At 43.0% G+C, this 13865-nt stretch overlaps 2 protein-coding genes and 1 long non-coding RNA gene across 5 annotated transcripts in view; 1 reads left to right on the top strand and 2 right to left on the bottom strand.

Moving 5' to 3' along the window:
* LOC140721788 (uncharacterized) overlaps positions 1 to 13865 on the top strand; it is a 32099-nt gene that overhangs the window by 17746 nt on the left and 488 nt on the right. The window contains exon 4 of one of the 2 annotated variants that reach the window (XR_012097459.1): positions 9355 to 9443. The gene's annotated coding sequence lies outside the window, so the exon portion shown is untranslated. Of the gene's footprint in view, positions 1 to 9354; positions 10867 to 13865 lie in introns of those variants that run through there. The other variant, XR_012097458.1, reaches the window with a different exon arrangement.
* The window catches only part of LOC140721792 (uncharacterized), a 284490-nt gene that overhangs the window by 3731 nt on the left and 266894 nt on the right, over positions 1 to 13865 (bottom strand). The gene's annotated exons all lie outside the window — the stretch shown is intronic.
* Positions 1597 to 13715, bottom strand: LOC140721789 (uncharacterized). 2 transcript variants are annotated; one of them, XM_073036590.1, is made up of 2 exons: positions 13672 to 13715; positions 1597 to 7246 (listed from the first exon to the last, which is right to left on the bottom strand). In XM_073036590.1, exon 2 carries the CDS (start codon positions 6855 to 6857, stop codon positions 6156 to 6158), a length of 702 nt encoding a protein of 233 aa, XP_072892691.1. In that variant the 5' UTR covers positions 6858 to 7246; positions 13672 to 13715; the 3' UTR covers positions 1597 to 6155. The 2 variants fall into 2 exon arrangements, with proteins under 2 accessions (XP_072892691.1, XP_072892692.1); XM_073036591.1 differs by lacking the exon at positions 13672 to 13715 and adding an exon at positions 9294 to 9460.

Consider the following 13865-nt stretch of genomic DNA (forward strand, 5'->3'; position numbering starts at 1 on the left):
CAGACTACTGGGTTCACACTGCGGAGAAAGTTTCAATAAGCTGCATGCTGGATATTTGTCCATCACCGTTGCTGAATGCAATTTCGAGAGTGACTGTCGGTGCTGAACTCTGCAATTATTGCTGCTGCTCGCCACACCCAGTTCTGCACCCTGGTCACTGGGCATGGGAGGAGTTTCTTCTGCTGCATATTCACCTTTAATGGGACTGGAGTTTAATATTCTGGATCTGAGAGAAATAAATCAGTTCATTTTAAACTCTGTCTTGGTGAATTTACAACACACCTAGTGTACAGTAGAGAGTCAACTCAGGCCAGCTGGACCCAGTGATTCTGTTCCACAACAGTCCTTTTAAATCCTCCCGTTTTCCCCCTCTCACTCTCCCTGTGGTGATGGGTTCTAAACAGTCACCACACTGTGGGTGAAGAGGTTTCCCTTTAATTTTCTACTGACTGAAGAAGTCGAGCTGACTGCAGTTCTGTCTGAGATGTTCTTCACCCCTCTAATCTCTGGATGCGGAAGAATGACATTGGGAGTTAAACTCCTTAATCACGACTCATTTCCACATTATGGGTCACTTTCCCTGCTTCTAAAGTGTTGTTAGAGAACACCACTGTTCTCTAAAGACTGAAAGCAGAATGGGAAACGATTAGTTGAATGTTCAATGAAGCAGGGTCAGAAACCAGAGGCAAGTCTGCACAGGGCAGAGATTGGGGCTCTGGATGATGGTTGGGTTAAGAACGTATGATGAGGAGAAGGGAATCAGCAGCAAGATGTGGCAACGAATGACAGAGTAGCAACATTTGGAAGCTGATTGACAGAAAATAATTTGGTTGTCTGACTGATGACACAAACAATACCTGTGGTGAGGTACTCCACTGGTTGAAGAACACTTGTGTGTTGGGAATGGTTTTATCTATTGGGGGAGTTGTTCCTGTTTGTTTATCCTATAATATTATATCCGGATGGTTTTTATGGATTGTACTATCTGAAATAATTTATTGATTATCATCTAATTTGCAAGATTTTGACACTAAAACTGTATTGGGCTTATATTTATGGTACCTTTATGAAGTGATGGAGGGCATTCATGAGTTTGTATTTTAAAGCAAGATTTTGGTGAATGATATTTGCCATTTGTTTGTACCTTTGTAAGTAATCAGATTGAGTTAATCTGCAGGATCCTGGAATGTGTTGGATTGTGTCTGATTTCTCTGGCATTTTCTGCACTAACTTCCTCGTTTGTTAATATTTCATGTACTTTTGATGTTTTACCCCTTTTATCAAACATCTTGTCCTGTATTTCTGCAAGAAACCCCTTTGTTTTTTGGGAAGAGGTCTCCAACTCTCAGTCAGGTGCTCAAGGCTTCCTTGTCACCATCTAGTCTACTCAGATTGTTGGGATGTCTCCCATTGAGGGTCAGACTCATTTCACTGGTTAATGTTTTCTTCCAGAGTGATGATTTATTGTTCTGAGTTGGCCTCTCATTTAAGTTTTCTGGTCTGTATTTCTTATCACGATTGCAAATACAAACATGGAGTGCTGAATTCTGTTCATTTTTGATGAAAATATATACTTAAAAGTTTTATCTGACTGTTTTTTCTTGTTTTTTTTATTGAAGTTCATCATCAAACATTTCCAGAAGATGTATTTCAGACATTGTAGATATATATCATATAATTATATGTGCCACAAATCTCTGCATAGAATTTATCTGAGGTATACACTTATAGAAAAGAGTAAAAGAAAAAACAAGCAAAAGGAAAAAATAACGTTTTTTTTTTTTGCAGCAAATTCATTGATTTGTGAGAATAAAATCAGGCCTATGAGGCATTACGTAGTTAAACTATTTTTCCCAGTATGAATCAAATTGTTCCAGATTATGATTATCTTCTCCAATTTGTAAATGTCCATTGTAATTTCCATCCATGCATTTAAAGTTGGGCTCTCCTGTGATAACCATTTCCTAGTAACAGTCTTTTTACCAGCCACCAACAATATATTCATTAAATATTTATCTTTTCTCAACCATTCTTGAGGTATATATCCAAAATATATGGTCTTACTCCCCAAGGGTATTTCACATTTAAAGATGCCATTGTGTATCCCCCTACAATAGTCTTTGATAACAGGGCAGTCATAAAAAATATAATAATGATTTGCATTTCGATTTCCACAGTTTCTCCAGCAAACAGGGAGGTTACAATCATAATGGAATTTCTGAGAGGGTGTAATAAAATATCTTATTAAGTTTTTCCATCCGAACTCACTCCATTTCTGAGAACTGGTACACTTCCATTGATACCTCCATATTATTGTCCATTCTTCCTCAGATATAATTATCCCTCCTTGCTTCTCCCATTTTGTTTTAATGTATGAAGTCAAATATGTTTTAAGATTTGACAAACCCTTATACATGCTTGAAATAATTCTACTACCGTTATCTGAATTATATGCTTTACTAAATAGCTCTATCATGCATGTACTTGCCTTGGTTACAATTTTAAGCATCCTATTAACATACTGTCGCATCTATAAATACTGATAAAAATCTTGTTTTTCTAAATGTTTCTCTTTCAACATTTCAAAGCTGAACAGTGTTCCTTCTTTCATTATGTTGCAAAGAACTGTTATTCCTTTAGCTGTCCAGTCCTTAAATCTAGCATCCAATTTATTTTGTGTAAAATCCGAGTCATATGCACACCATTGAAAAATTGCAGTATCTCCCTCTAGATTATATTCTTTTATAGTAGTTTGTCATATTTTAAGAGTCAATTTCACCCATGGATTATCAATAGTATTTATGTACCTTTGCAAGTTATTATCAGCCAAAATTGCTTGCATGGGGATGGGAAGTACCCACTCCTCAATGTTTTTCCACTGAGCGTCATATGATGCGTTGCTCCAGCACATCACAGCTCTCAACTGTGCTGCAAAGTAATAACCTCTAAGAGAAGTTAGGCCGCATCCACCCTTTTCCTTTGCTAATTGCAAAGTTTTGAGATGAACTCTAGGCCTTTTACATTGCCAAATATACCTTGATAACATCTTGTTCCGTTCATTGAATTGACTTTGATTAATCTCTATTGGTAGGGGCTGAAAGAGCTATAACAGTATGGGCAGTATATTCATTATAATAGACTCAATCCTTGAACTGAAACTAAAAGAAAGGAATCAGGTTCCATCTTGCTATATATTCCTTAATGTTTTTTTTATATAAAGGCTGATAATTACATTCTGATAATGTTGCCTAATCTTTTGGCATAATGATGCCCAAATATTTGAAAGACTCTGTTTGCCATGCCCAGGGATATCTACTTTCAATTTCTCTTTGTGGGCTATAGTAATATGAAAGTAATTGGGTTTTATCTATGTTGATCTTGTATCCTGATAATTGACCATATTGTTCAAAGGATTGCATCAATCAGGTAAAGAGTATGTTGGTTGCCCTAGATAGATCAAAATGTCATCCACATAACAAGCCAATTTATGCCCTGTCCCTTTACTAGTAATTCCCCATTTTGTTTGATGTATTGAGCTAATGGTTCCAGATATAATGCGAAGAGTAGTGCTGACCATGCACAACCCTGTCTTGTGCCCCTTTCTAGGGTAAGACTATTTGATAAATATCCATTGATTTTAATCCTAGCGGTAGGGTTGTCATATAGTGCCTGTATAGTTTTAATCATTGTTATGGAAACCAAATCTATGTAAAACTCTGTAAAGAAAATTCCAATTAACCGAATCAAATGCCTTTTCAGCGTACACGCTTATCACTATTGCTTTGATTTTATTTTTTTGTATATATGATCCATAATGTGAAGTATCCTTCGTATATTGTGCAAACACGAGGAAATCTGCAGATGCTGGAAATTCAAACAACACACACACAATGCTGGTGGAACACAGCAGGCCAGGCAGCATCTATAGGGAGAAGCACTGTCGATGTCTCAGGCCGAGACACTTCGTCAGGACTAACAGAAAGGAAAGATACTAAGAGATTTGAAAGTAGGAGGGGGAGGGGGAAATGCGAAATGATAGGAGGGGGCGGAGTGAAGCTGAAAGCTGGAAAGGTGATTGGCAAAAGTGATACAGAGCTGGAGAAGGGAAAGGGTCATGGGACAGAGGCCTAGGGAGGAAGAAAGGGGGAGGGGAGCACCAGAGGGAAATGGAGAACAGGCAGAGTGATGGGCAACTAAATATGTCAGGGATGGGGTAAGAAGGGGAGGAGGCGCATTAATGGAAGTTAGAGAAGTCAATGTTCGTGCCTTTCTTTCTCCCTTATCACTATTGCTTTGATTTTATATGAATTTGTATACAAGTTCCCTCTCTTCAGCAAGAGTCATTCCTTTGCCGCCCGGCTGGCAGTTTTCGCAGCCGCAACCCGCGCATTTTGGGCTCGCATGCTGCGCCAATACTATCCCACTTCCGATTTCCACGCTCGATTTCCATAGCGGTTTTCTAGAACACGGAAGATGTCATCTGCAGTTTTATAAGTATTGAGGCAAAGGTCTCTTCTGACTTTGTCGTCAAGACTGTCCAGCAGTTGAACCTTTTTCACCTCTCTTGAAGCGGTCGGCTCTCCCTGCCTCTGGAGTGCTTCCCAGTCCTTTCTCCACCTGTGAAAATCACGTCTGCTGCCAGGAAACTTGGGAAGGGACGTCGGTTTCAGTCTGATGGCTGGCATGGGAAAATTGGAGGAAAAGCCCAATGCTGTCGGTGTTAGTCTTTCAGCATCCTCCTTTCTTCTTGCCCGTATGAAGTGGGCCTTCTTGGAAACCAACTTGGGGACGTTGAGTTCGAGCCCCTTTAGGCGACTCTGAAGGTGCTTCCGATCCCCTGGCGGGATCCATCGTTCCCACCTCCTTTGCTGTCTTTACCAGTCCTTGCAGGTGGTTAAGCATGAAGACATACGCCTCCTGGTGGCCATCGGGTTGTACAGCAGCGACGTCTTCACATTCATCCTCTGCTGCTTGTAGTACTGTGAGCAACTCAACATTTCCAAAGTTGGTCCAAAGAGTCTCCTGGATCAGCCTTCTGATTTCCTTTAGTTTCAACTCTCACTCATTTGCCGTCTTTGCCAGGTCAGCTTTTTGCTGTTCAGTTGACACAGCTACTTTCTCTGTGTTCAGCTCCGCCTCCCGTTCTGCAGTGAGTCCGGCCTCCGCATCATCATTGGCTTCCATGACTCTCTCGGCTTCCATTGTGAGTTTATTGAAACTCACTCTGAGCTCCTCTTTCAGACATGTCTTCATAGGTCCTGGTAATGCTGTTGGCCAGACAAGAAAACAATCTTTTTGCTGTCATTCTCTCCAGCTTGAGTTGCTCAACCGATTTCCCAATAGCTTGATCAGACATGTTTGATTCTCTCTGCAGGCTGTTCACAGGTGAGAGTACAAATTTTGGTGATGCTTTGATGTTGTTTTATCTGAACTTGATTTCCTTCCTTCTTCAGGACTCCAGGTTAACCGGATTCCATTCAATGACCAAACAACTTTCCTTCTTTTTCCTTTTTTATTTTTATTTTTGCAAGTTTGGCAGCTCATAGTTCTTAGTTATTAGTCAGTAGTCATAAATAATCAGTCATGTCAGTTATTAGTCTAGTCAAGGTTAGTCATAAGGCAGTAGCATTAGCATCCACCTTAGCATTAGGATTAGATGAAAAACTGGCTGCCTGTCGGACTTCGGAGACGATTTCGGAGCTGCACCTCCGTTTCTCTACTGGATCATTATGGTTCCAAACTGGGTGAACTCTCTCGAACGTTTGCGAGCTCTTCTTAAGCCTTGTGCCGTTTTCAAGAAGTGCCTGTGTGCGATGATCCCGATGGCGGAGTTAACCCAAACGCAGTGACAGCAGTGCTCCTTTCCCTGAAAGTCTCAACAATTATTTAAAGTTCGGCATCTTACCGCAGGTTGTGACGCTGCTCCTGGCTGCTGATGTGACGCTGCTCTCGGACTGCTACTGTGACGCTGCGGGTTCTGCCCAAATGTTCTGGGCAGAAACCACCCTCAGGCAGTAGGTTCCGTCCTCTCTGCCAGTGAATTCTTGCTCTTTCTTAATACCTTCCTGAAACTCCAGTTTGAGTTGACAATGATGCACATTTGGTGAAGGTGGCCGAGAGAATCTCTTCCCAAAGTCTGAGCAGGTGATTAGCCTCTACCCAGTGTGAACTCGCTGGTGTCTCAGTAGATTAGTTGACAGCGTGAATCCCTTCCCACAGTCTGAGCAGGTGAACGGCCGCTCCCCAGTGTGAACTGACTGGTGTGCTAATAGTTTGGACGACTGTGTGAATCTCTTCCCACAGACTGAGCAGGTGAATGGCCTCTCCCCAGTATGAACTCGCTGGTGGTTTTGTAGATCAGATGACTGAGTGAATCCCTTCCCACATTCTGAGCAGGTGAATGGCTTCTCCCCAGTGTGAACTCGCTGGTGTCTGTGTAGGGTCGATGAATGACTGAATCCTTTCCCACATTCTGAGCAGGTGAATGGCCTCTCCCCAGTGTGAACTCGTTGGTGACTGTGTAGGGTGGATGAATGACTGAATCCCTTCCCACAGTCTGAGCAGATGAACGGCCTCTCCCCAGTGTGAACTCGGTGGTGTTTTTGTAGATCAGATGACTGACTGAATCCCTTCCCACATTCTGAGCAGGTGAACGGCCACACCCCAGTGTGAACTCGCTGGTGTGCCTTCAGTGTGGATGAGCAAGTGAATCCCTTCCCACAGTCTGAGCAGGTGAACGGCCTCTCCCCAGTGTGAACACGCTGATGTACCTTCAGTTTAGATGAGCAAGTGAATCCCTTCCCACATTCTGAGCAGGCGAACAGCCGCTGCCCGTTGTGAACTCGCTGGTGAGCCATTAGGCCAGATGACCGAGTGAATCCATCCCCAGAAATTCAGCAGATGACCAGCCTCTGCCCAGTGTGAACTGACTGGTGTGCCCACAGGTGGGAAAACTGACTGAACCCCTTTCCACACACAGAACAGATGAATGACCTTGCCCAGCGTGAACCTTCAGTTGAGATTACCGAGTGAATCCATTCTCACAGTCTGAGCAGGTGAACGGCCTCTCCCCTGTGTAAAATGACGGACGTGCCAGTTGGTCGGATGACCGAATGAATCCCTCCCCACAGTCTGAGCAGGAAGGATGGCTGGTTGAATCTCTTGCTCCTTAAATATCTAGACAGAGACAGCACAACTGGTGTGTTGTGTTTGAATTCCCATAGACAAATTCCTTGTCGATTTTAACCTGTAAAAAGATTTAAAAATCCATCAGTGGGTGAAGGACAACATTTGAGATGAGATCACTTGAGTTGCCAAGGTGTGATCTGACATCACACTGTTACAGTAAAGTTCAACACATTGGAGAGCGAATTCTCCTTCTAACTGGGCACAGTGCTGGTATCTGGAATGACCCTCAAACCCTCTGATGTTCTGTAAGAATGGGGCACTTATGCCATCTCCAATCTGTGACTTGGCTCTGTTTGACTCTGTCCATTTGAATTATTCCCTCTTCCCATTGAGCTGAAAGGGTGCCTGGCCCCACAGTAACAGAAACCCTCTCACGTAAATAGCCTTTGTTGATGCGCAGCTAGGGTTTTCCTTTATGTAATGTTAATTTAAAGTGCCACAGTTTCAATGCCATGTCAATATCTCCTGACCTGGCTGGTGGCGTAGTGGCATCAAAGCCAGACTTCGGGACGAAAGGTCCTGAGTTCGAATCCAGCCGGTTCCCCTGCACGCTTTCCATCCGTGCTGGGTTATGAGCTGGTGATCTCTTTGGAAACTCACCCGGCAGAAGTTTCCCCTCATGTTTCCCTTAACATTTCACCTTTCACCCTTAACCCATGGCCTCTGGTTGTAGTCGCACCCCATCTCAGTGGTAAAAGCCAGCTTGCTTTTACCCTATCTATAAACCTCTAAATAGTCATATAACTCCATCAAATCTCCCCTCAATCTTCTACATTCCAAGGAATAAAGTCCTGGCTTGTTCAATCTCTCCTTATAACCCAAGTCCTCCAGACCTGACAACATCCTTGTGAATTTTCTCTGAACTCTTTCAAAGTCTTGACATCTTTCCTGTCGGTTGCTGACCAAAACTGCACTCAATACTCCAAATTAGGCCTCACCAGTGTCTTGTACAAAGTCAACATAACATACCATTCAGTACTTTGGTTTATGAAGGACTATGTGACAAAATCTTTCTTTCCGTCCCTATCGAACTGTGACACCAGTTTCAGTGAGATATAAACCTGTATTCCCAGATCCCATTCCTCAACAACACTCCTCCATGTCCTACCAGTCACTGTGTAAGACCCACCCTGGTAGGTCTCACCAACATGCAACACCTCGCACTTGTCTGCATTGAATTCCATTTTCCATTTCTCAAGCCATATTTCCACCTGGTCCAGTTCGCACTGCAAGCCATGATAGTCTTCTTGCAGTCCGCTGAATCCCCAGTCTCGGTTTCATCCACAAATTTGCTGATCCCTAACCATCTTATCATCCAGACTACTGATATAGATGACAAACAACAACAGATCCAGCTCTGATCCCTGTGGCACACCACTAGTCACAGGCCTCCAGTCAGAGAGGCAACCATCTGCTACCCCACTCTGGCTTCTCCCAAAGATAGTGTCTCATCCAATTTACTGTCTAATCTTGAATGCTGAATGACTGAACCTTCTTGACCAACCTCCCATATGAGACTTTGTCAAGTGCCTTGCTGACGTCCATGTAGACAACGTCCACTGCCTTGTCTTCATCCACTTTCCTGATAACTTCCTCGAGAGACTCTATAAGACTGGTCAGACATGACCTACCATGCACAAAACCATGCTGTCTATCCTTAATCAGTCCAAATCGATCCAAATACTTATATATCCGGTTCCTGCACATACGTTCTAATAACTTTCCCACTACTGATCTCAAGCTCACAAACGTAACATTTTCTCGTTTCTCCTCAGAGCCCTTCTCGAACAGTGGAACAACATCGGCTGTCCTCCAATCCTGCAGTACCTCACCTGTCACTAAGGATGATTTAAATATCTGTGCTTGGGCCCCAATAATTTCTGCACTTGTCTTCCGCAGGGTCCTGGGGAACAACTTGTCAGGCCCTGGGGATTGATCCATGCTAATTTGCCTAAAGACAGCAAACACCTCCATCTCTGTAATGTGTACAGGGTCCATGAAGTTGATGCTGCCTTGCCTCACCTGTGTCCATCTCCTGAGCAAATACAGATGCTAAACTACTATTTTAAACCTCCCCCATCTATTTTGTCTCCCGTATAGATTACCATTCTGATCGTACAGAGTGGGCTTGTTTCTGTTCTGACCTTCTCCATGTTTCTGTGACAGAAAAGCTGGCCAAACTTGACAGGAAGGGGAATCTGGTAGGAATGACGACGGAGCAGTAATGGCTGGAGTTTCTGGGAGCAACTCAGGAGGTGCGTGGTAGATATATCCCAAAGAACTGGAAGCATTGGAAAGGCAGAAGGACACAACCGTGGCTGAAATGAGAAGCCAAAGCCAACATAAAAGTCAAAGAGGGGGCAACCAAAAGAGCAGAAACTATTAGGAAGCTTTTAGAAACCAAGAGAAGACAACTGAAAAAATTGTCGGATGAGCTCACGGTGTGGAATTATGATATTGTACCACCCAACAGTCTGAGGCATTGAGAGGAACAAAATATCCAGGGCCTCGATATCTCTTGAAAACCAAGGTTCCCTGCACCAGTTATCTTTCAACTTTTAGTTTTGCAGGCAATTACAAACTCTGCATCATCAAAATTTCACTTCTGAAGAACTCCCACTCACCAACTAATTATGGTAATTATCATAAATTATCAAATTAGTAAAATTATAAATTAGCAAATTATCATAATTTGCCAGAAAACAGCTTGTCCCAATCCACACTTGGCAGATCTTTTCTGACGCCATCAAAATTGACCTTTCTCCAATTTAGAATCTCAACCCGTGGTCCAGATCTCTCTTTTTCCATATTTACTTTGAATCTCATGGCATTATGATCACTGATTTCTGTCAACAGCCCCGGATCATTTCCTGATAGTTTATTGCACATGCAATTGCATATGCAACTTCTACATTGGGAATTCTACGTCCTGATTAAGGGCACATTTGACAAACTCTACCCCAATAGTCTTTTTATGGTATGGGAGTCTCAATCAATATATGGAAAATTAAAATCACTTAATATATCAACCTTTGTTTCTAAGCATGTTCTGTGATCACTGGAGAAAGATTTGTTCCTCTATATTCCTCAGAATATTGGCTGGAACCAAGTCCCAGCAATGGTTACAATATCATAATATATGGTCCATACATACTGGTTGTGTGGTGGAAAAAAACACAACAGTGCCTCTTTCACCTCAGAGCATTGAAAAGTTTGAAATGGGGACCTACATCCTAAGAAATTTCTACAGGGTCACAATTGAGAGCATTGTGACTGGCTGTGTCACTGCCTGGTATGGGGACTGTACTTCCCTCAATTGCACGACTCTGCAGAGAGTGGTGCGGACAGCCCAGCGCATCTGTAGATGTGAACTTCCCACTATTCAGGGCTGTAAAGAGGACCCGAAGGGTCATTGGGGATCCCAGTCAAGCCAACCACCAACTGTTCCAGCTGCTACCATCTGGGAAATGGTACCGCAGCATAAAAGCCAGGACCAGCAGGTTCTGGGACAGCTTCTTCTACCAGGCCATGAGACTGATTAATTCGTGCTGATACAACTGTATTTCTATGTTATGTTGACTGTCCTATTGTACATACTGTTTATTATAAATTACCATAAATTTCACATTGCACATTTAGACAGAGACTTAATGTAAATATTTCTACTGCTCATGTATATGAAGGATATAAGTATTAAAGTCAATTCAATTAAATTCACCCCCTCCATTATCTGTTCTGTCATTCTGGCTCCCTCCCTACCTGGAACTTTAAATACCCCACTAGCACTTCAAGCCTTACCACTAGGATATTAGTCCTCTTCTAGTTCTGTTCCCCTAACTATCGAATCCCCATCACATCTTTGACTTACCTCTGCCAGATAATCCCTCCCCCAACAGTTTCGAAAGTGGTCCACCTGTTGTTGTGGGGGATGGCCACAGGAGTATTCTACGATGGCTGTTTAACCTCATTCCCCTTCCTGACTCTCACCCAGTTTCCTGTGTCCTGCACCTCGATGTAACACACCTCTCTTTCTGTCATTCCTATCACCCCCTCCCACTCCCGGCTGATCCAGAATTCATCCATTTCAAGTTCCAGCTCCTTAAAGTGCAGGGTTACAAGCTGCAGCTGGATGCGCATCTTGTAGGTGAGGGCATCAGGGACACTGGAGGTCTCCCCTCCTTCCCACCAATGTCTCCTCCAATTTGTAATCACCCGTGTGCACAAAAACCTTGTGCTGTGCAAATTTTTGCCCAGTGAGAACAACATGTGCACACTGAATTTTATATAGAGAGGTATTCATTTCTACAGCTAGCAAGTCACTGTCAATAAGCACTTTGATCTCCTCTGGGTTTCACCGACTTCATCTTCACTCTCACACAACCTGTGTAACAGGCCTGCAGCAGTACTGAAGGATTTTCCCGCCAGTGCTTTTGCACACCGTATATACATTGGTAGGCAAAAGTTTGGGCACCCCGTTCAAAATTTCTGTTATTCTGAATAGTTAACTGAGTGGAAGATGAACTGATCTCCAAAAGTCATAAAGTTAAAGATAAAACATTCTTTTCAACATATTAAGCAAGATTAGTGTATTATTTTTGTTTTTACAATTTCAGAGTGGGAAAAAAAGGAAAAGAGCACCCTGCAAAAGTTTGGGAACCCCAAGAGGTTTGAGCTGTCAGATAATTTTTACCAAGGTCTCAGACCTTAATTAGCTTGTTAGGGCTATGGCTTGTTCACAATCTTCGTCAGAAAAAGCCAGGTGTTGCAAATTTCAAAACTTTATAAATACCCTGACTCCACAAACCTTGTCCCAACAATCAGCAGCCATGGACTCCTCTAAGCCCCTGCCTAGCACTCTGAAAATTAAAATGCATGATGCAGGAGAAGACTATAAGAAGATAGCAAAGCATTTTCAGGTAGCCATTACGTCAGTTTGTAATATAGTTAAGAAATGGCAGTTAACAGGTACAGTGGAGGTCAAGTTGAGGTCTAGAAGACCAAGAAATCCTTCTGCGAGAACTGCTCGTAGGATTGCTAGAAAGGGAAATCAAAACCCCTGTTTGACTGCAAAAGACCTTCAGTAATATTCAGCAGACTCTGAAGTGGTGGTGCACTGATCTATTGTGCAGGGACACCTGTACAAATATGACCTTCATGGAAGAGTCATCAGAAGAAAACCTTTACTGTGCCCTTGCCACAAAATTCAGCGTCAGAAGTTTGCAAAGGAACATCTAAACAAGCGAAACAATGAAGGGTCTCGGCCTGAAACGTCGACAGTGCTTCTCCCTATAGATGCTGCCTGGCCTGCTGTGTTCCACCAGCATTTTGTGTGTGTTATCTAAACAAGCCTTATGCATTTTGGAAACAAGTCCTGTGGACTGATGAAGCTAAAAAAAGAACTTTTTGGCCACAATGAGCAAAGTATGTTTGGAGGAAAAAAAAGGGTGCAGAATTTCATGAAAAGAACACCTCTCTAACTGTTAACCATGGGGATGGATCGACCATGCTTTGGGCTTGTGTTGCAGCCAGTGGCACGGGGAACGTTTCACTGGTAGAGGGAAAAATTAATTCAATTCAATACCAGCAAGTTCTTGAAGCACACATCGCACCATCTGTAAAAAAGCTGAAGATGAAAAGAGGATGGAAATCAAGTCATCATTTTACTCGTTTAGCTATTCACAGGAACAGAAATTTTGACCAGGGGTGCCTATCACTGTATGCAATTTTCTTGCTAAATGGTGCTTCAAAAAGTTGTACTTCCAAATATCACTCCTCTTCTTCCCACTTGCAAATTATCCAACAACTTTTGCATTACCACAATATACACAGGTCACACCAGTTTCTGTACTGTACATAAATATTTCCCCTGAACCCTCCCTCAAGTTACGGACAGTGAAGAACTCGGTGATGACAATGCCAACGAATATGAAGGGAAGGGCAGTACTCTGTCTCATTGGAGTCTGGCACATTTGTGATGTGAAAGCCCAGTGTTTGATATTATTATGTGCCCAGAGAGAATTGGACAGAACATGTTCTCATGGGCAGAAAAGTCCAGAGCAAGAGCAGGCAGAACAAGCAACACACACAAAATGCTGGAGGAACTCAGCAGGCCGGACAGCATCTATGGGAAAGAGTACTAATGCTGAGTTCCTCCGTCATTTTGTGTGTGTTGCTTGGATTTACAGCAGCTGCAGATATTCTCTTGCTGCGGTTGGAGATAGAGCAAAGGTGATTTTCTCAACAGCTGATAGAAAGATTTTGTTCTCTTTTTTCCGAATTCCTAATCCTTGCATTCAGATTGCTGGAGCTCAGCTCTGTCTGTGAGATCTAACTGCTCCCGTTCCCTGATTAGCCGGAAGCTCCCCGGGGCCGGTGTACGGATCGTGGGGCTGAGAGAGAGGAAAAAGACCTTGCCTGTGCCGTGTTTACGGGCCACAGTTCTCACAGCAATTGTCACTCAATTAGAGCCAAAAAAGCCCTTACCTTTCCGCTCCTCCCGACATTTTGTATACTGCACGCATGCGTAGTTATCGGAGACGGCAGCAACCCTGCGCCTGCGCATTTGATCGGTGCTTCAAACGGCAGAGAAATTTTAATCGCGCGGCTTTATGGGTAATCATGGTGCCATTAAAAATTTCTGCAAGCACCTGTTCCATGTCCATATCTTAGTTTTTTTT

The sequence above is a fragment of the Hemitrygon akajei genome, unplaced genomic scaffold, assembly GCF_048418815.1.
Source record: "Hemitrygon akajei unplaced genomic scaffold, sHemAka1.3 Scf000061, whole genome shotgun sequence".
NCBI lineage: Eukaryota > Metazoa > Chordata > Chondrichthyes > Myliobatiformes > Dasyatidae > Hemitrygon > Hemitrygon akajei.

Excerpts from the sequence above, each read along its gene's own strand:
- LOC140721789 (XM_073036590.1), bottom strand. The coding sequence starts at position 6,857 with ATGGCTCACCAGCGAGTTCACAACGGGCAGCGGCTGTTCGCCTGCTCA.